The 15,871-nt window shown below is 35.3% G+C and overlaps 1 protein-coding gene across 3 annotated transcripts in view; it reads left to right on the forward strand.

Moving 5' to 3' along the window:
• The window catches only part of SCFD2 (sec1 family domain containing 2), a 417,410-nt gene that overhangs the window by 185,118 nt on the left and 216,421 nt on the right, over positions 1-15,871 (forward strand). For all 3 annotated transcript variants that reach the window (XR_008666596.1, XM_055341440.1, XM_055341439.1), the window contains exon 5: positions 3,888-4,137. Coding sequence is in view for 2 of the 3 variants with exons in the window: in XM_055341440.1 (XP_055197415.1) it covers positions 3,888-4,137 (250 nt within the window). In the remaining variant the exon portion in view is untranslated. The remainder of the gene's footprint in view (positions 1-3,887; positions 4,138-15,871) is intronic.

Below are 15,871 nucleotides of genomic sequence, written 5' to 3' on the forward strand. Positions count from 1 at the left end.
GGGTGAAGCACATTTGTTTGTCTTGGGGTTATAATCCGTTACTATTTTATTTTCTTACACAAATTGTTTCAGCTTTGCCCACTGGAAGCCTTCCATTTGTTTCCTGTGTCCTGTTGACATTACCCATCCTTTTGTTTTTTAAGGACTTACTTTCCATCACAAGAAGATCTTCCAATTTCTTCTTATATTTCCCCTGTCTCATTCCTAGAATTGGCCATTTCTCTGAGAATCCCCGATTCCTTTTATTTGCAAATGATATTAGAAACCAAGATCTGACTACTGGGTGTGCTCATTGCTACCAGGGTGTCATTACTTCAAGATCCTCTCGGTGGCAGAACTAAGAAATAAATGTATGTATATCAGCCCATGTCATACAAATACCTATGATATTTCCATATCTACATTTGTTTCTGCAGTAAAACTTTTCTTTTCTGAGCATTTATATTTTTCTGTGTAGCCAACAATGAAATGTGATTCACTGCTACAGTCACCAATGGTAATGGCCATCTTCTGGTCAGATCATGTCATTTTAGAGACAAGGAGATCCTGAGAAGTTTACTGGAATCCTATGAAGTTAAGGAGCTAAGTTAGTGGTACAGACAAGGTTGGAATCTGGGCATTTGAAATGGAGTCTTTATTTCCACAACATCTCATGCCTATTTAAGATTTATCAGTATTCTTGGCTTTGTATTCAACTCAGTAATTAGCTTTTGGGAATGCTTTAAGCAGATTAGAATGTAATTTTATAAATAAATTTATAAATTTTATAAATTAGAATTAATTTTATAAAATTACAAATTTTATAAATGTGCAGAGCTATTACCTAGCTGACAGAGGTCTGCTAGAGGGTCACTAATGAGGGAGTTTGTTCTCCAGGAAAAATATTAGATCAACAACTTGAATATGATGCTTACATGGCCAGATGTTAGTGGACGAATCTTTGCAAATGATTATGATGATCATTCTATCATATTTTACTTTTTGTGACTATCTTTTAAAAAATCATTTTGGTCTAGGAAGAGAATCAATCATATGGCTCCTATAGGATACTTGATGTACATACCTGGTTTTTAGAAATGGGATATAAAGCAATGAAGGAACCTGCTTAATGTTATCCAAAATGTTGGTGATAGGGTAAAAAGGAAAAATGAGAGATGCAGCCCCCACGGCCTCACTTCTAACAGGCCAACCACACAGCTCCTTTATTTTAAATTGCTCTTGGCAGCTTGTAAAGCAAAGAATACTTAAATGTTTTTCTCCAGAGACTCCTGAGGCTGTAGGACAGTCCTAGGATGACTTCAAACGTTTCAGCCATTTCCTTTGAGAAGTGGGTGTGTTTACACTTGGTAAATCGTGTCTTGTCACCATGTAACAGTAAAATCTTCCTGTTCTTTTCCATCTGTACCTATTCATTCCAGAGACTTATCATTTTGTTTTTGTTTGGTGCATTGTGAACATCCAAGACTTTTAGTGGAAATAAATGGTAACAGCTGTTTTTCATGTACTAAATAATATAATTGTGAACCTTAACCTTGAGATGATATATCCAAATTTTTCCAGGTGTGGAAATGACTTGACTAGAAAAGTTCGTTTTGGGGTAGTCATCCCAATACAGAATCACATCCAGCTGCTTGCCATCAACTTCATTCAAAGAGCATTTCTATAGGCCTTTTTTTTTTTTTTAAATTCCAACACTCCCTTCTTAACTTCGCCTTTCCTCTTTAAAATAGTGTATTTTCACACACATAAACATACCCACACCCTACAGTCTCATCTTCCTTGTTTCCTGCTTTATGCCTCTCCATAGCCCTTATCACTATCTACTATATTATATATTTTGCTTCTTTAGTTTTTTAATTATCTGCTTCACCCAACTAGAATGTAAGCTCTTTGAGAGCAAGGGATTTGTTTTGTTCACTGCTGTATCCCTAGACCCAGTATAGTACCTGGATCATAGTAGGTACTCAGTGAACCCTTCTAAATGAATGACATGAAAGTTGCAGTTATGATCATTTGGCCCCTGATTTTAATATAAATATAAATAGTTGAGTTTTATTTTATAGGATTATTTTATCTTATAAGTGAAATAAAATGCATACTTATTTTTTATTTTTAAAGATTTTATTTATTCACTCATGAGAGACACACACACACACACAGAGAGAGAGAGAGAGAGAGAGAGAGAGAGAGGTGCAGAGACACAGGCAGAGAGAGAAGGAGGCTCCATGCAGGGAGCCTGACACGGGACTTGATCCCGGAACTGCAGAATCATGCCCTGGGCCGAAGGCAGGCACTTAACTGCTGAGCCACCCAGGGATCCCCTAAGATACATATTTAAAATGAGAATTTATTCACCAAAAATCTCAGAATTTGTATGAGACATGGTATAGTTACTTAGACGTTATGCAGTTACTCCAGAAATGCAGTGCTCTTATCACATGCAAGGAATTTTGAAATTAGTGGAAGAACTAAAAGGAAACATTTTTTTAAGTTGTTTTTTAGAAAGATTTTATTTATTTATTCCTGAGAGACACAGGCAGAGGGAGAAGCAGGCTCCATGCAGGGAGCCCAATGTGGGACTCAATCCCAGGACCCTGGGATCACCACCTGAGCCAAAGGCCGACACTCAACCACTGAGCCACCCAGGAGCCCCCCCTTTTTAAGTTTTAAAGTAAATTACCTTCAGATTCACCCAAAGATATCTTGAGCCTTATGTGATATTGCCCAGTTTGATCCCTTAGTCTGTTCACCAGGTTTAGCAGAAAATGATTGTTCATTGTTATAACAAAAAAAAACTATGATCCAGTAATCACACTATTGGATATTTACCCAAACAATACAAAAGCACTAATTTGAAAGGATATAGGCACCCTTATATTTATTGCAGCATTATTTACAATAGCCAAATTATGGAAGCAGCCCAAGTGTTCCTCAAAAGATGAATGGATAAAGAAGTCATGTATATATACAACAGAATATTACTCAGCCATAAAAAAGAATGAAATTTTACCATTTGCAATGACATGGATGGAGCTAGAGAGTTTTTTTATGCTAAGCAAAGTAAGTCAGTCAGAGAAAGACAAATACCATATGATTCTATTCAGATGTGGACTTTAAGAAACAAAACACAGGAAAAAAAAAAAAAAAGAAGAAAACCGAAAAACCAGACTCTAACTATAGAGAACAAACTGATGTTTCCTGAGGGGATGTGGGTGAAATAGGTGGTGGAGATTAAGAAGTGCATTTTTCATGATAAGCACTGAGTAATGTATAAAATTGTTGAATTACTGCTTTGTACTCCTGAAACTAACACTGTTTGTTAACTGTATTGGAATTGAAATTTAAAAGTTTTAAAAATAAGTTAAAATTAAAACAAACTTGATTTTAAAATGAAATCTATTCTGACATTTGCCAAAATGGATAATATGAAAAAGAATATAGTGTGAAATTGGAGGGAATTCCTCGAAAAGAATGTCAGCATTTGTTTGGATATATAGATGCTGACATGTTTTTATGTTGTATCACTTTAAATATGTCATTTTTAAATCATATTGCTTAAAAATACATTTTTAAAATTTAAAACCTCTGGTATCTGAAGTACTTCACACTTATTAAACTAGTGGGCTCTTATTTGTTTCAGCAATATGTAAGAGAATGTAAAAGTGTCTACAGCTTCATTAGTTGTGTTATAAACTAGATCACACCAGTCAACCTACTGCCAAATTTCTTGCAGCATTCTCTCCAGGACAAGAAACAGACAAATAAAAAGCAGTCTAGTCGGTGAACATCACAAACTTGTTTGCAAGCTATCTTTGGACTGGTGCAGGACATTAATCACGTCTTTGTACAAGAATGACCTATTTTCCTATTACCACCTTTAATTTCAGAGCATTGGGGAGTCAACAATGTCTGTTGTGTTAAATCAGCTGCTGCCCATGATTAAGCCTTTGAACCAGAGGACCAAGGATGACTACAGCCCTGAAGAGTTGTTGATCCTCCTGATATATGTTTACTCTGTCAGTGGAGAGTTCACAGTGGATAAAGACTTGGGAGAAGCTGATGAAAAAGTGAAGGAAGCATTGGCTCGGGTCTTTTGTGAAGAATCTGAGTTGTCACCTTTGCTACAAAAAATCACAGGTGGGTGTTTAATAAAAAAATACAGGACGTAAACATCACTGATACTGAAAAGGTTTAAAAGTAAAGGCATTTTAGGAAGAGGATGTAACCATCTTCTTTGGAGTTGTTTGGAATTTTATGAGGCCTGATGAATGCTAGCCAGCCTTTAGGATTAGAGGTTTTCATTGTAGGTTTTTTTCCCCCCAGTTGTGGTGAAATTGCCTTCTAGTTGCTTGTCGAAGATCCTATTTTTAGAGCCTTGTTAAAATAGCAAAAGTCTCACAGGGTGTAATATCTTTAAGAACAAATAAAATGTACAACCTATTCAAAGGGCTTTTGTTGACATATTTTCTTTGAGATTGTCATTCAAACTTAAAACACACACACACACACACACACACACACACACACACACACAAAGCTGTTCCCTAAGATTAATGTTATGCTATGTCATAAGATTGAAAATTGCAATTTCCAAGAATACTCTCATATTTTTTACTTCTTGTATTTCATTTTGAATCTGAATTAAGTGTGGTATCCCAAATAATATCCAAACATGCCAGTGAAGTAGGCGGTACTGATTTGGGAAAAGCATCTAGTTAAATATCATAAAATCTAACCATTTTTACTTTTAGTAAGAACTGTGGTGTAACTCACAGAGACATTCATTTGTGTTTTTCTTATTGAACTCCTTATTGTTTATATTTTGGGCAAAATTTATTTCCGTTAATATGGATTGAGCCCGGATCTGTTTAAGAATGAGAAATTGTTAGAGCTTACATGCAAAATTTAAATACCTGAAAACATTACCTAGCTCCGATTCATTCATGAATGCATGTGTGTGTGTGTGTAGGTGTGTGTAGACCTCAGCATTCAGGAAGGCTCCACTGAGACACGTTCCATATTTTCCAGCGATCCTCCTGTTGCCTGCTGTGCCTCCCTGAAGGGAGTGTCTGGATCACTGAGACAGAGGCTGCATGGCTGGCCACCTAAGTGCCCCATGCCTGTGTGCTGGCCTTCGTGCCCACGGCTGACCTTTCCTATGTTTGCTTATGGAAAATGAAACCCTGATGAGATGGAAACCAAATGAAGTTTCCACAAAAATGAAGCATTTCCTTGCTTCATCTAGAACCTATTTGCCAACTAAAAACCTGCTGAAGGAAAACTTGTGGAATTTGCTCCCATTTCATTAGGTTACAGCACTATATGCGATTATGTGTGTTTGTTCGGCTATAAGTGGATATTGACTTCGAAAGGTTTAATATAGTTTATGCAGTGCTTCGAACAGTAATTTGATTCAAAGTAGATTCGAATGCTGGGAGAATTTAATTAGAATTATTCTTAAAATGCATAATTTCAGAAACAGACAACAAAGATGATTTGTTTTAGCCGAGGTTCTTTGGATGGCTTTTCTGTAACGCTATGATGTTACTGTATTATTTCGGGAATTGAAGTCATGCTGGAAGAGTCTTCATTTAATACTAGCTCAAGGTGTTTATTGACCTAGCATTTCACTCTTTATTACTTTCTCTGTTTGCAATTGCTTAGGATATTGCATTCTCTTGCTTTTAGATGTGATTTCACATTTAAAAACACTTCCATACACTCATGTTTATATCAGGAAAATTAGTAAGTTTAGCAAACGAGGCTTAAAAAAGTGAGAATTTGTGGAAAGCTTAGTATATTTAAAAACTTGAGAAGCATCCTATTATTTTCCTACCAAGGAAATATAAAGTATACATTCCTACCAAGATTAACTTTGGATGTATAGTTTAAACAGGGTGGACACGATGCGTTACTTAAATTTGACGTAAGTGAACCTACCAGTGGAATACATGTGCCTTGATCCACCTCTTTGGACACCAAAAGGACTTTATTTCTGAAGATAGACTTTTATTTGGCCATAGACATACCCCTGTTAAGTACGTTGGAAAGTCAAATGTCTCGATAAGTAGGATTTATGTTTCTAGTGAGCTGCTGACGCAACCGTTTACATCTCAGGACAGAGAGCACTAGGATGGTGTTGGGGTAGCAGTGACTTGATCTTGTAGAACAAGGGGGGATAGTCCATCATATCCTGGAAGATTTGAATCACCTTCCCAGTGCCTGGCCCATTGTGAAACTAGGTTAGCCTGGCTTTACCATGAACTTGTGCACAGTGTTGGGTTGATGTGATTCCAGTTTCTGGTCGTGGCTCACCTGTTCCTGAGTGGCGGAATTTGTTTCATGCCTTGTACATACCTTGGGGTGGATGAAATTTGGTTTAAAAGTATTATTGAAAACAAGCAGTTAATCAGTAGAATTCCACTCTTTATTATACTTTTACTAATCTAAATGTTCATAGAACCAAGGAGATAATACTTTTTCTGTACTGAATATTCAAGCATGTGATCATCACCCAAAAGTAAAAAAGGATCAGAATTTGAACCCAGGCATTCTGGTCCCGGAGCCCAGATCTTTAAAACCTACCATCAGCTCACTTCCATAACGATTGCATTTATTATATTTTGTGACTTAACACGTGCTTACACTTATTGTTTGTTGTATTGCCGTGCATGCTCAGCCATTCCGTTATGTTCGTATTTTACAAACAGTAAATAATATTAATACTTGGGAGGTTTTTGATGACTGCTTCAATTTCCTCCCTGGTTATTGGCCTGTTCAGGTTTTCTATTTCTTCCTGCTCCAGTTTTGGTAGTTTGTGGCTTTCCAGGAATGCGTCCATTTCTTCTAGATTGCCTAATTTATTGGCGTAGAGCTGTTCATAATATGTTTTTAAAATCGTTTGTATTTCCTTGGTGTTGGTAGTGATCTCTCCTTTCTCATTCATGATTTTATTAATTTGAGTCTTCTCTCTCTTCTTTTTAATAAGGTTGGCTAATGGTTTATCTATCTTATTAATTCTTTCAAAGAACCAACTCCTGGTTCTATTGATCTGTTCCACAGTTCTTCTGGTCTCAATTTCGTTGAGTTCTGCTCGAATTTTAATTAACTCTCTTCTTCTGCTGGGCGTCGGGTCGATTTGCTGCTTCTTCTCTAGCTCCTTTATGTGTAAGGTTAGCTTTTGTATTTGAGTTCTTTCCAGTTTTTGAATGGATGCTTGTATTGCGATGTATTTCCCCCTCAGGACTGCTTTTGCTGCATCCCAAAGATTTTGAACAGTTGTATCTTCATTCTCATTAGTTTCCATGAATCTTTTTAATTCTTCCTTAATTTCCTGGTTGACCCTTTTATCTTTTAGCAGGATGGTCCTTAACCTCCACGTGTTTGAGGTCCTTCCAAACTTCTTCTTGTGATTGAGTTCTAATTTCAAGGCGTTATGGTCTGAGAATATGCAGGGGACGATCCCAATCTTTTGGTATCGGTTCAGACCCGATTTGTGACCCAGTATGTGGTCTATTCTGGAAAAAGTTCCATGTGCACTTGAGAAGAATGTGTATTCAGTTGAGTTTGGATGTAAAGTTCTGTAGATATCTGTGAAATCTATCTGGTCCAGTGTATCATTTAAAGCTCTCGTTTCTTTGGAGATGTTGTGTTTAGAAGACCTATCAAGGGTAGAGAGAGCTAGATTGAAGTCACCAAGTATAAGTGTATTATTATCTAAGTATTTCTTTACTTTGGTTAATAATTCATTTAAGTATTTGGCAGCTCCCACATTCGGGGCATATATATTGAGGATTGTTAAGTCCTCTTGTTGGATAGATCCTTTAAGTATGATATAGTGTCCCTCTTCGTCTCTCACTACTGTCTTCGGAGTGAATTTTAGTTTATCTGATATAAGGATGGCTACCCCTGCTTTCTTTTGAGAACCATTTGAATGGTAAATGGTTCTCCAACCTTTTATTTTCAGGTTGTAGGTGTCCTTCTGTCTAAAATGAGTTCTCTACATCATTATCATTATTTTTTTCATCATTGGTATTTTGTTGCCATGAAGCATTGGGAAAATAATAGTTAATAACATCATTATTATAGTATCTGATATTTCTGAATAATATGACAGTGTTTAAAGCAGTTAAAGTATCTCCTTTGATCTGAAACAAACATGTGAGTCTGAGCCCATAGCTTACATGTCTAAAAAATATGCCCCAAACTCAAATGAAATATATCTATAGTGCTGTGTTCTGAGATATTTTTTTTAAAGATTTTATTTATTTATTTATGAGAGACACAGAGAGGCAGAGAGAGAAACAGGCTTCATGCGAGGAGCCCAATGTTGGACTCGATTCCAGGACCGTGGGATCACGCACTGAGCCTAAGGCAGACGCTCAACCGCTGAGCCACCCAGGCACCCCTGTTTGAGATAATTTATTCACATAACTTACTGCTAATGTTTCAAACATGGTTTGGGACAAAGAGTCTAACATGGTATCTAAATTTGGAAACAGTAGAGTTGTAGTTTGTCACACTATGTTACCATTTTTTCCATGGTGATTCCTTTCCTAATAAACCTTTTGTCTTTAGGCAAAACCTAGGTACACTTTTGGTAGGTCCCATAGTTTCCAAGGTTTTTATAAGTTTAAGGGCTCATAAGGCATACGTTATTACGTTTTATGGTTAGAAAGGCTATCAACAGTTATCTAGTCTATTCACTTCGCACATGAGAAAATCAAGGTCCTGAAATGCTGGTTGACTTGCCAAAAATCACCAACCAACAGCCAGTTGGTGGATAGGACTGGAGTCTGTGTTTCCTAATTAACAGGCCAGAATTCTTTTTACCTGGCTAGTGATTCCCAACTTTTTGGCTCATGCATCCCTAGGAAAATATAGGATTTAGAGCAAAAGGTTCACAGCTCCATGTGTGCTTTATGCATCATCTATAAACTAAGTATTACTCTTCACATATAAATATGCACGTCTCTATAGATACCATTATGATTTATAAATTGTAAATTCATTTAAATATATTGCCGAAGTTATAAAATATTTTTCCTAGTATCTTTCAATTAAGAAATACCAAAAGCATGATTATATAGCATCCTCAGACTTTAAGTATGTTTGAAACCATGTGTTACAATAGGAGTCTCAAACTCAAGTGTTTATGGGGTCCAGCACGTAATATAAGTAAAGTGGTTCAGTTATAGAAAAACAACGTTGAAAATGTGATGACAATTAGCAAAGGATATTCAGTCTTAGTAGAGAGGGTGATAGGGAATGGGAGGGACAATGTCAAGCTGGGGATCCTCTGACTGTTGCCAGGAGAGCACGAATCTGACACTCCAATCTCTCAAGAAACCAGGAATATTATTTTTAATACAGTATGAAGAGCAGGTTTTGTGGGAGAAATGTTACATAAGTTCTTCTCCTGTGAAGATGGTATTTTTCTTGCTAAATGTATGGTTGTGCTTCCTTTACCACATAATTCACAGGATTTTTGCATAAAATAGTGGCAGGATTCCTGTTCCTCTAACTGGAATAATCAGAAGTTCACATTGATTTGGGTAAAATTCATAAATTATCTTCATGGCAGACCATGATTTTTTTTTTTTTTTTTGGGTGGGGGGTGACCATGATTTTTTACATTCTCTTCAGCTTTGTTAGTGTTTCACTTCAAGGGATCTTGTTTCCTAAGGTTTTTTTTTTTTTTTTTTTTTCCCCTCTATCCCTTCTTATTCCAAGGCCCTTTTTAGGATCAATCACATAAAACAAATGAGGAAAGGCAGGTCCAGTTTGGAAAGCATTGTTCTTAAGGACACTAGGAGGATAAACATAGTCTAGTGAGCTCTTGACTAGTTCCCTTGCATCCCCTACAGGAAACCTAATAGAGGAGAGTCTCTTCATCCATTTTGAATGAGGAGGCAGTTGAGAATTTGTTTTTCAGTGGGTTGTGGTAGGTACCTCATGGTACTTTCAGGTCCACTTTCCGAATGGAAAGCATTTTTGGGCCCTTATCCATAGAGAAACAAAGCCACATTCTACAACCAACAGTAAAAATCTAGTTGCAATGATTTATGTCAGCTTTCCTCTTTTGAAAAGCTCAGGTAAACACAGACCATATAAAATTATTATTGCTATTTGTGTCTGCCACTTTATTATAAAAACTTTCATCTCTGTTAACCACAAGGCATAGATGCTTTATTATGTTAGTAGAGATATGTCTTTCAAACAAAGCATTTTTCATGGTTGGCCAAGTACTTTTCCCAGCCTTGTAGAAAGTTGGTCTTCTTAGTAAAATATGAAGTACTTCCAAACAGAAAATTGTAAAAGATGAGGATCCAATAAGAAATTCTTCTCTTATGCTTCCTTTACTGTATTACCCTGCATTCTTTCCTCATCTCACAGGTTTGCCTCAGTAATTAATCAAATTTCAGACTGTGCAAATCTGCAGATTATTGCTCCTGAGGGCACTATTCCAATTGAAAAACAGTTTTCAAAATTTTAAAACTCTTTCCCTGGAGAAGTTGTTCCTTAGACCTTAAGTATCCCTCCTAGTTTGGCAATGACAAGGCTGTTGCTGTGGTAACTGGAAGAGTGATCCTAAAAGCTTGTTACCAACCTTCATGTTACCCACACTTGAATGAAAACTTTAGCTCATTGCAATAGGTGACAGTGTACAAAACCATGATTACAGAATCCACCCACTCAGCTGGAGGAGTTCAGGAAGTAGGATAAAATTTATTTTAGAGAGGATCCTACCTCATTTCTTGCTTCTAATTTATGGATTTTCAGTTATTGTGGCATTCCAATATTGGACTTTTTATTAAGGAGTACACCTTCAATTCTAGTGTTACAGATTTTTTTTTCTTTTCTTTTTTTCTTTTTGGCTTCAGGGCTGCCAGAACAAAACAAAACAAAAAACAACTTTAAGACTGTTGTTTTCCATTATGGTTTGCAACACAGTTTGGTATAATAAGGTCTATTTTTCCTCTTGATTTCTAAGATTTCTGCTGGAAACTCTGATGAAGAACATATGTCTGCCCTAAATCTCTCCCATGAGAAATGTTGGAACTGTTACATTTAGTTTTACTGTCCAACATATTAAAATAGTTAACCACACCACATATTACAAAACAGCTATATCAAGTGAAGTTTAAAATATTTATTTCATATTTAAAATATATCACAGGCTGTGTAGAAAGATATTTAGATCTGCCTATTAAGGTAGCTAGCTAGTTAAGTAGTTTTGCTAGCATATTAAGGGTTCACTACAAATTACTTTCTCAAGTACTTAATTTTTCCATGTCACGTGATAAAAATAATCATCCTTAAATAAGACACTAGAACAGATATTCTTGCGTTGGTATTTATATATGCACAACTGTATAAGACATACTGTGCATATCACTAATTTTTGTGTCTGCACATGATGTCAATATTAATTGTTAATATGACAGATGTAGATTAATTATTGCTGATTCTTATTAATTGCACATTACATGTGGTATAAATTTCTCAATCATGAAAAGAAAAAGTAGAGTGCATGGAATACAAGAATAGCTTTCTTGAACATACAGCTATGGATGAAATAGGAGAGATGGGGTGATGTAGGTGAAGAGAGTACAACTGCGGGGGAGGGGGGTTGCTAATTTTTACTCCTAAATATGCCCATATCATAAAGCTAATATGAAGGTTAAATAAAATAAGTAGGATCATAGTGATTAATTAATGGCTATTCAAGATAAAAATATTAAATATGACATTAAAAACATGAAATGGAGAGGGAGGAAAGTAAAAATGTTGAGTTTTAGAATAGGATCAAACTTAAGTTGTTATCAATTTAAGTAGACTGTTATATGTAAGTCTCATGGTAACCACAAAGCAAATCCTATAGTAAATACATAGAAGATGAAGAGAAAGGAATATAAACATACCTTTGAAGAAATTCACTAAACAACAAAGGAAGACACCAAGAGAAGATGAAAGGAACAAAAAGGAGCTACAAAATTAGTCAACAAACAATGAACAAAAAAAGGCAATAAGTAATACCTATGAATTAGTACTTTAAATGCAAATGAACTAAATTCTCCAGTTAAAAGACATAGAGTAGCTGAATGGATTAAAAAAAAAAAAAACCATCTGTAGGCTGCCTATAAGAGACTCACTTTAGATGTAAGGATATGCACAGCCTGGAAATGAAAGCAATGGAAAAAGATATTCCATGCAAATGGTAGCTGAAAGACAGCTGGAATAACTCTATTTATATCAAACAAAATAGACTTTAGAACAAACTTTAAAGACACAAAGATGGACTTAGATAATGATAAATAGGTCAGTCCAACAAGAGGATATAATGTTTGTAAATATTTATGTACCTGACATAGATGCTCCTAAATAAACAAAGCAAATATTAACAGATCTAAATAGGGGGAAGTAAACATCAAAACAGTAGTAGGGAATTTTAATACTCTACTTACATCATTGATTATCCAGACAGAATATCAATAATATCAGCATTAAGTAACACTTTAGAACAGATGGACTTAACTGAAATATACAGAGCATTCCATCCAAAAGCAACAGAATACACATTATTCTCAAGTGCATATGGAACACTTTTCAATGTAGATCACATGTTAAGCCACAAAACAAGTATTAATAAGTTTAAGAGGATCAAAATCATATCAAGGATCTTTTCTAATCACAATGGCACGAAACAAGGTATGAAATCAATGACAGAGTACTAAAAAAAATTGCAAATATGTAGAGATTAAATAACATGCTACTGAATAACTAGTGAGTCAATGAAGAAATCAAGGGAGAAATTAAAAACAAAAACCCATAGGAGAAATTAAAAAAAAATAGAGACAAATGAAAATAATATATCAAAATTTGGGGGATACAGCAAAAACAGTTCTAAGGGGGAAGTTCATTGTGAAATAATTATGAAATAAGAAAAGCCTCAAACAGCCTAATTTCACACCTTAAGGAGCTAGAAAAAGAAGAACAGGGACACTTGGGTGGCTCAGTGGTTGAGCATCTGCCTGTGGCTCAGGTGATGATCCCAGAGTCCTAGGATCAAGTCCTTCCACCTATGCCTCTGTGTCTCTCATGAATAAGTAAATAAAATCTTAAAAAAAAAAAGAAGAATGAAGTCCAAAATTAGTTGAACAAGAGAAATTACAAAGAATAGAGTAAAAACAGATTAAAAAGACAGAGAAGAGCTGGTTCTTTGAAAAGATAAACAAGCCTTTGACAAGCCTTTAGCTGGACTCACCAAGAAAAAAAAAAAAAAGAGAGAACTCAAATAAAATCAGAAATGAGGGACACCTGGGTGTCTCAGCGGTTGAGCACCTGCCTTTGGCTCAGGGCATGATCCTGGAGTCCCGGGATCAAGTCCCACATCAGGCTCCCTGCATGGGACCTGCTTCCCCCTCTGCCTATGTCTCTGTCTCTGTCTCTCTCTGTCTCTCATGAATAAATAAATAAAATCTTTTAAAAAAAATCAGAAATTATAAAGGAGATGTTACAACCAATACTATAAAATACAAAGGAATGCAAAAGACTGCTATGAACAACTATATGCCAGAATTTGGAGAACCTAGAAGAAATGTATAAATTCCTAGAAACATACAGTTTACCAAGACTGAATCATGATGAAGCAGAAAATTGTGACAGACCAATTATTAGTAAGGAGATTGAATCAGTAGTCAAAAATCTCCCCTGAAACAAAAGTCCAGGAGCAAACAGCTTTACTGTTGATTTCTACCAAGCATTTGGAATTAATGCCAATCCTTCTCAAACTCTTCCAAAAAACAGAAGAGGAGGGAACTCTTCAAAACTAATTTTTCAAGGCACCCTGATACCAAAAGCAGACAAGGCCACTACAAGAAAAGAAAATTAAAGGCCAATATCCCCAATAAACTTAGATATAAAAATTTTCAACAGAATGTTAGCAAACTGAATTCACAATACATTAAAAGGATTGCATACCATTCTCAAGTGGATTTATTCCAGGAATGCAAGGGTGGTTCAACATCTTCACATAGTCAAGATGATATACCATATTAACAAAAATGAAGGATAAAAATTGTTATGTTCATCTCCATAGATGGAGAAAAAATATTTGACAAAATTCAACTCCCATTTATCATAAAAATTCTCAATGAAGTGGGTGGAGAGGGAATGTATCTCAACTTAATGAAGCCCATATATGACAAGTCTACAACTAACATTATACTCAGTAGTGAAAAGCTGAAAGGTTTCCTCTAAGATCAAGAAGAAGACAAGGATACCTACTTTCACCACTTTCATTAAACATAATATTGGAAGTCCTAGCCAGAACAAATAGGCGCACACACGCGCGTGTGCACACACACACACACACACACAAGAAAGAAAAGAAAAAGGCATCCAAATTAGAAAGGAAGAAGTAAAGCTGTCACAGATAACATATTATATATGGAAAATCCTAAAAGACTCCATCAAAAAATGTTAGAACTAATCAATAAAGTTTCAGGATACCAAATCAACACACAAAAATTTGTTATGTTTCTATACAATAATAACAAACTATCAGAGAATGTAAGAAAATATTCCCATTTACAATTGCATCAAAAAATAAAATATGTAGGAATAAATTCAAGGAGATGAAAGACTTATATATTGTAAACTATAAGACATTAATGAAAGATTGAAGAAGACACAAATACATGGAAAGATGCTGTGCTTATTGCTTGGGAGAATCAATATTGTTAATATTGTCCATACTACCACAGTCTACAAATTCAGTGCAATGTCTAATAGAACGCCAAAGCCATTTTTCGAATAGAATAAATAATCCTAAAATATGCACAGAAACACAATAAAACCAGAATAGCCAAAGCAATCTAGAGAAAGAACAAAGCTAGAAGTATCATGCTTTCTTATATCAAACTATATTACAAGCTTTAGTAATTAAAACAGTATTGTATTGACATAAAAACAGACACATGGGTCACTGGAAGAGAATAAAGAGCCCAGAAATATACCTATGCATATATGGTCAATTAATTTACAACAGAGGAGCCAAGAATATACACTGGGTAAAGAATATATACTGGGTAAAGGACACTTTAATAAATGGTGTTGGGAAAACTGGACAGCCACATGCAAAAGAATGAAACTTGACCACTATTATATGCCATACACAAAAATTAACTAAAAATAGATTAAAAAATTTAAATGTTAGACCTGAAACCATAAAAATCCTAGAAGACAGCCTAGGCAGAAACTTCTTGACATAGATCTTAGTGATGATTTTTTTAGATCTGACACCAAATGCAACAAAAGCAAAAATAAATAAATCAATAAATAAGTAGGACTACATCATACTGAAAAGCTTCTGCCCAGCAAAAGAAATTATCAACAAAATGAAAAGATGACTTATTGAATGGGAGAAAATATTTCAAGTCATGTATATGACAAGGGGCTAATATCCAAGATATATCAGGAAATCATACAACTCAATAGGAAAAAAAAATCAGGTTAAAAAATGAGCAGACGAGTTATCCATTGACAGATGAATAGGACGAGGGAGAAATGGGTGAAGGAGGTCAAAAGGTAAAAAAAAAAAAAAAAGGAAAAGAAAAGAAAAGAAAAGAAAAGAAGAAAAGAAAAGAAAAGAAAAGAAAAGAAAAAGAAGAAAAGAGCATAGTAGGGAGGGGACCTAATTTTTACTCCTAAATATGTCCATAGGTATGTAACCTGAAAGTAAGTCACTTATTTGCTTTGAACTCAGGATCCTCCTCATAAAATGAGAGCCTTATTAGGTGAATCTAAGTTCTCTTCTTTCTCTACCATTCTATGGTTCTAACTTTATATGCTTTTTATTTTTATCTGA

Source organism: Nyctereutes procyonoides, unplaced genomic scaffold (assembly GCF_905146905.1).
Source record: "Nyctereutes procyonoides isolate TBG_1078 unplaced genomic scaffold, NYPRO_anot_genome, whole genome shotgun sequence".
Lineage (NCBI taxonomy): Eukaryota > Metazoa > Chordata > Mammalia > Carnivora > Canidae > Nyctereutes > Nyctereutes procyonoides.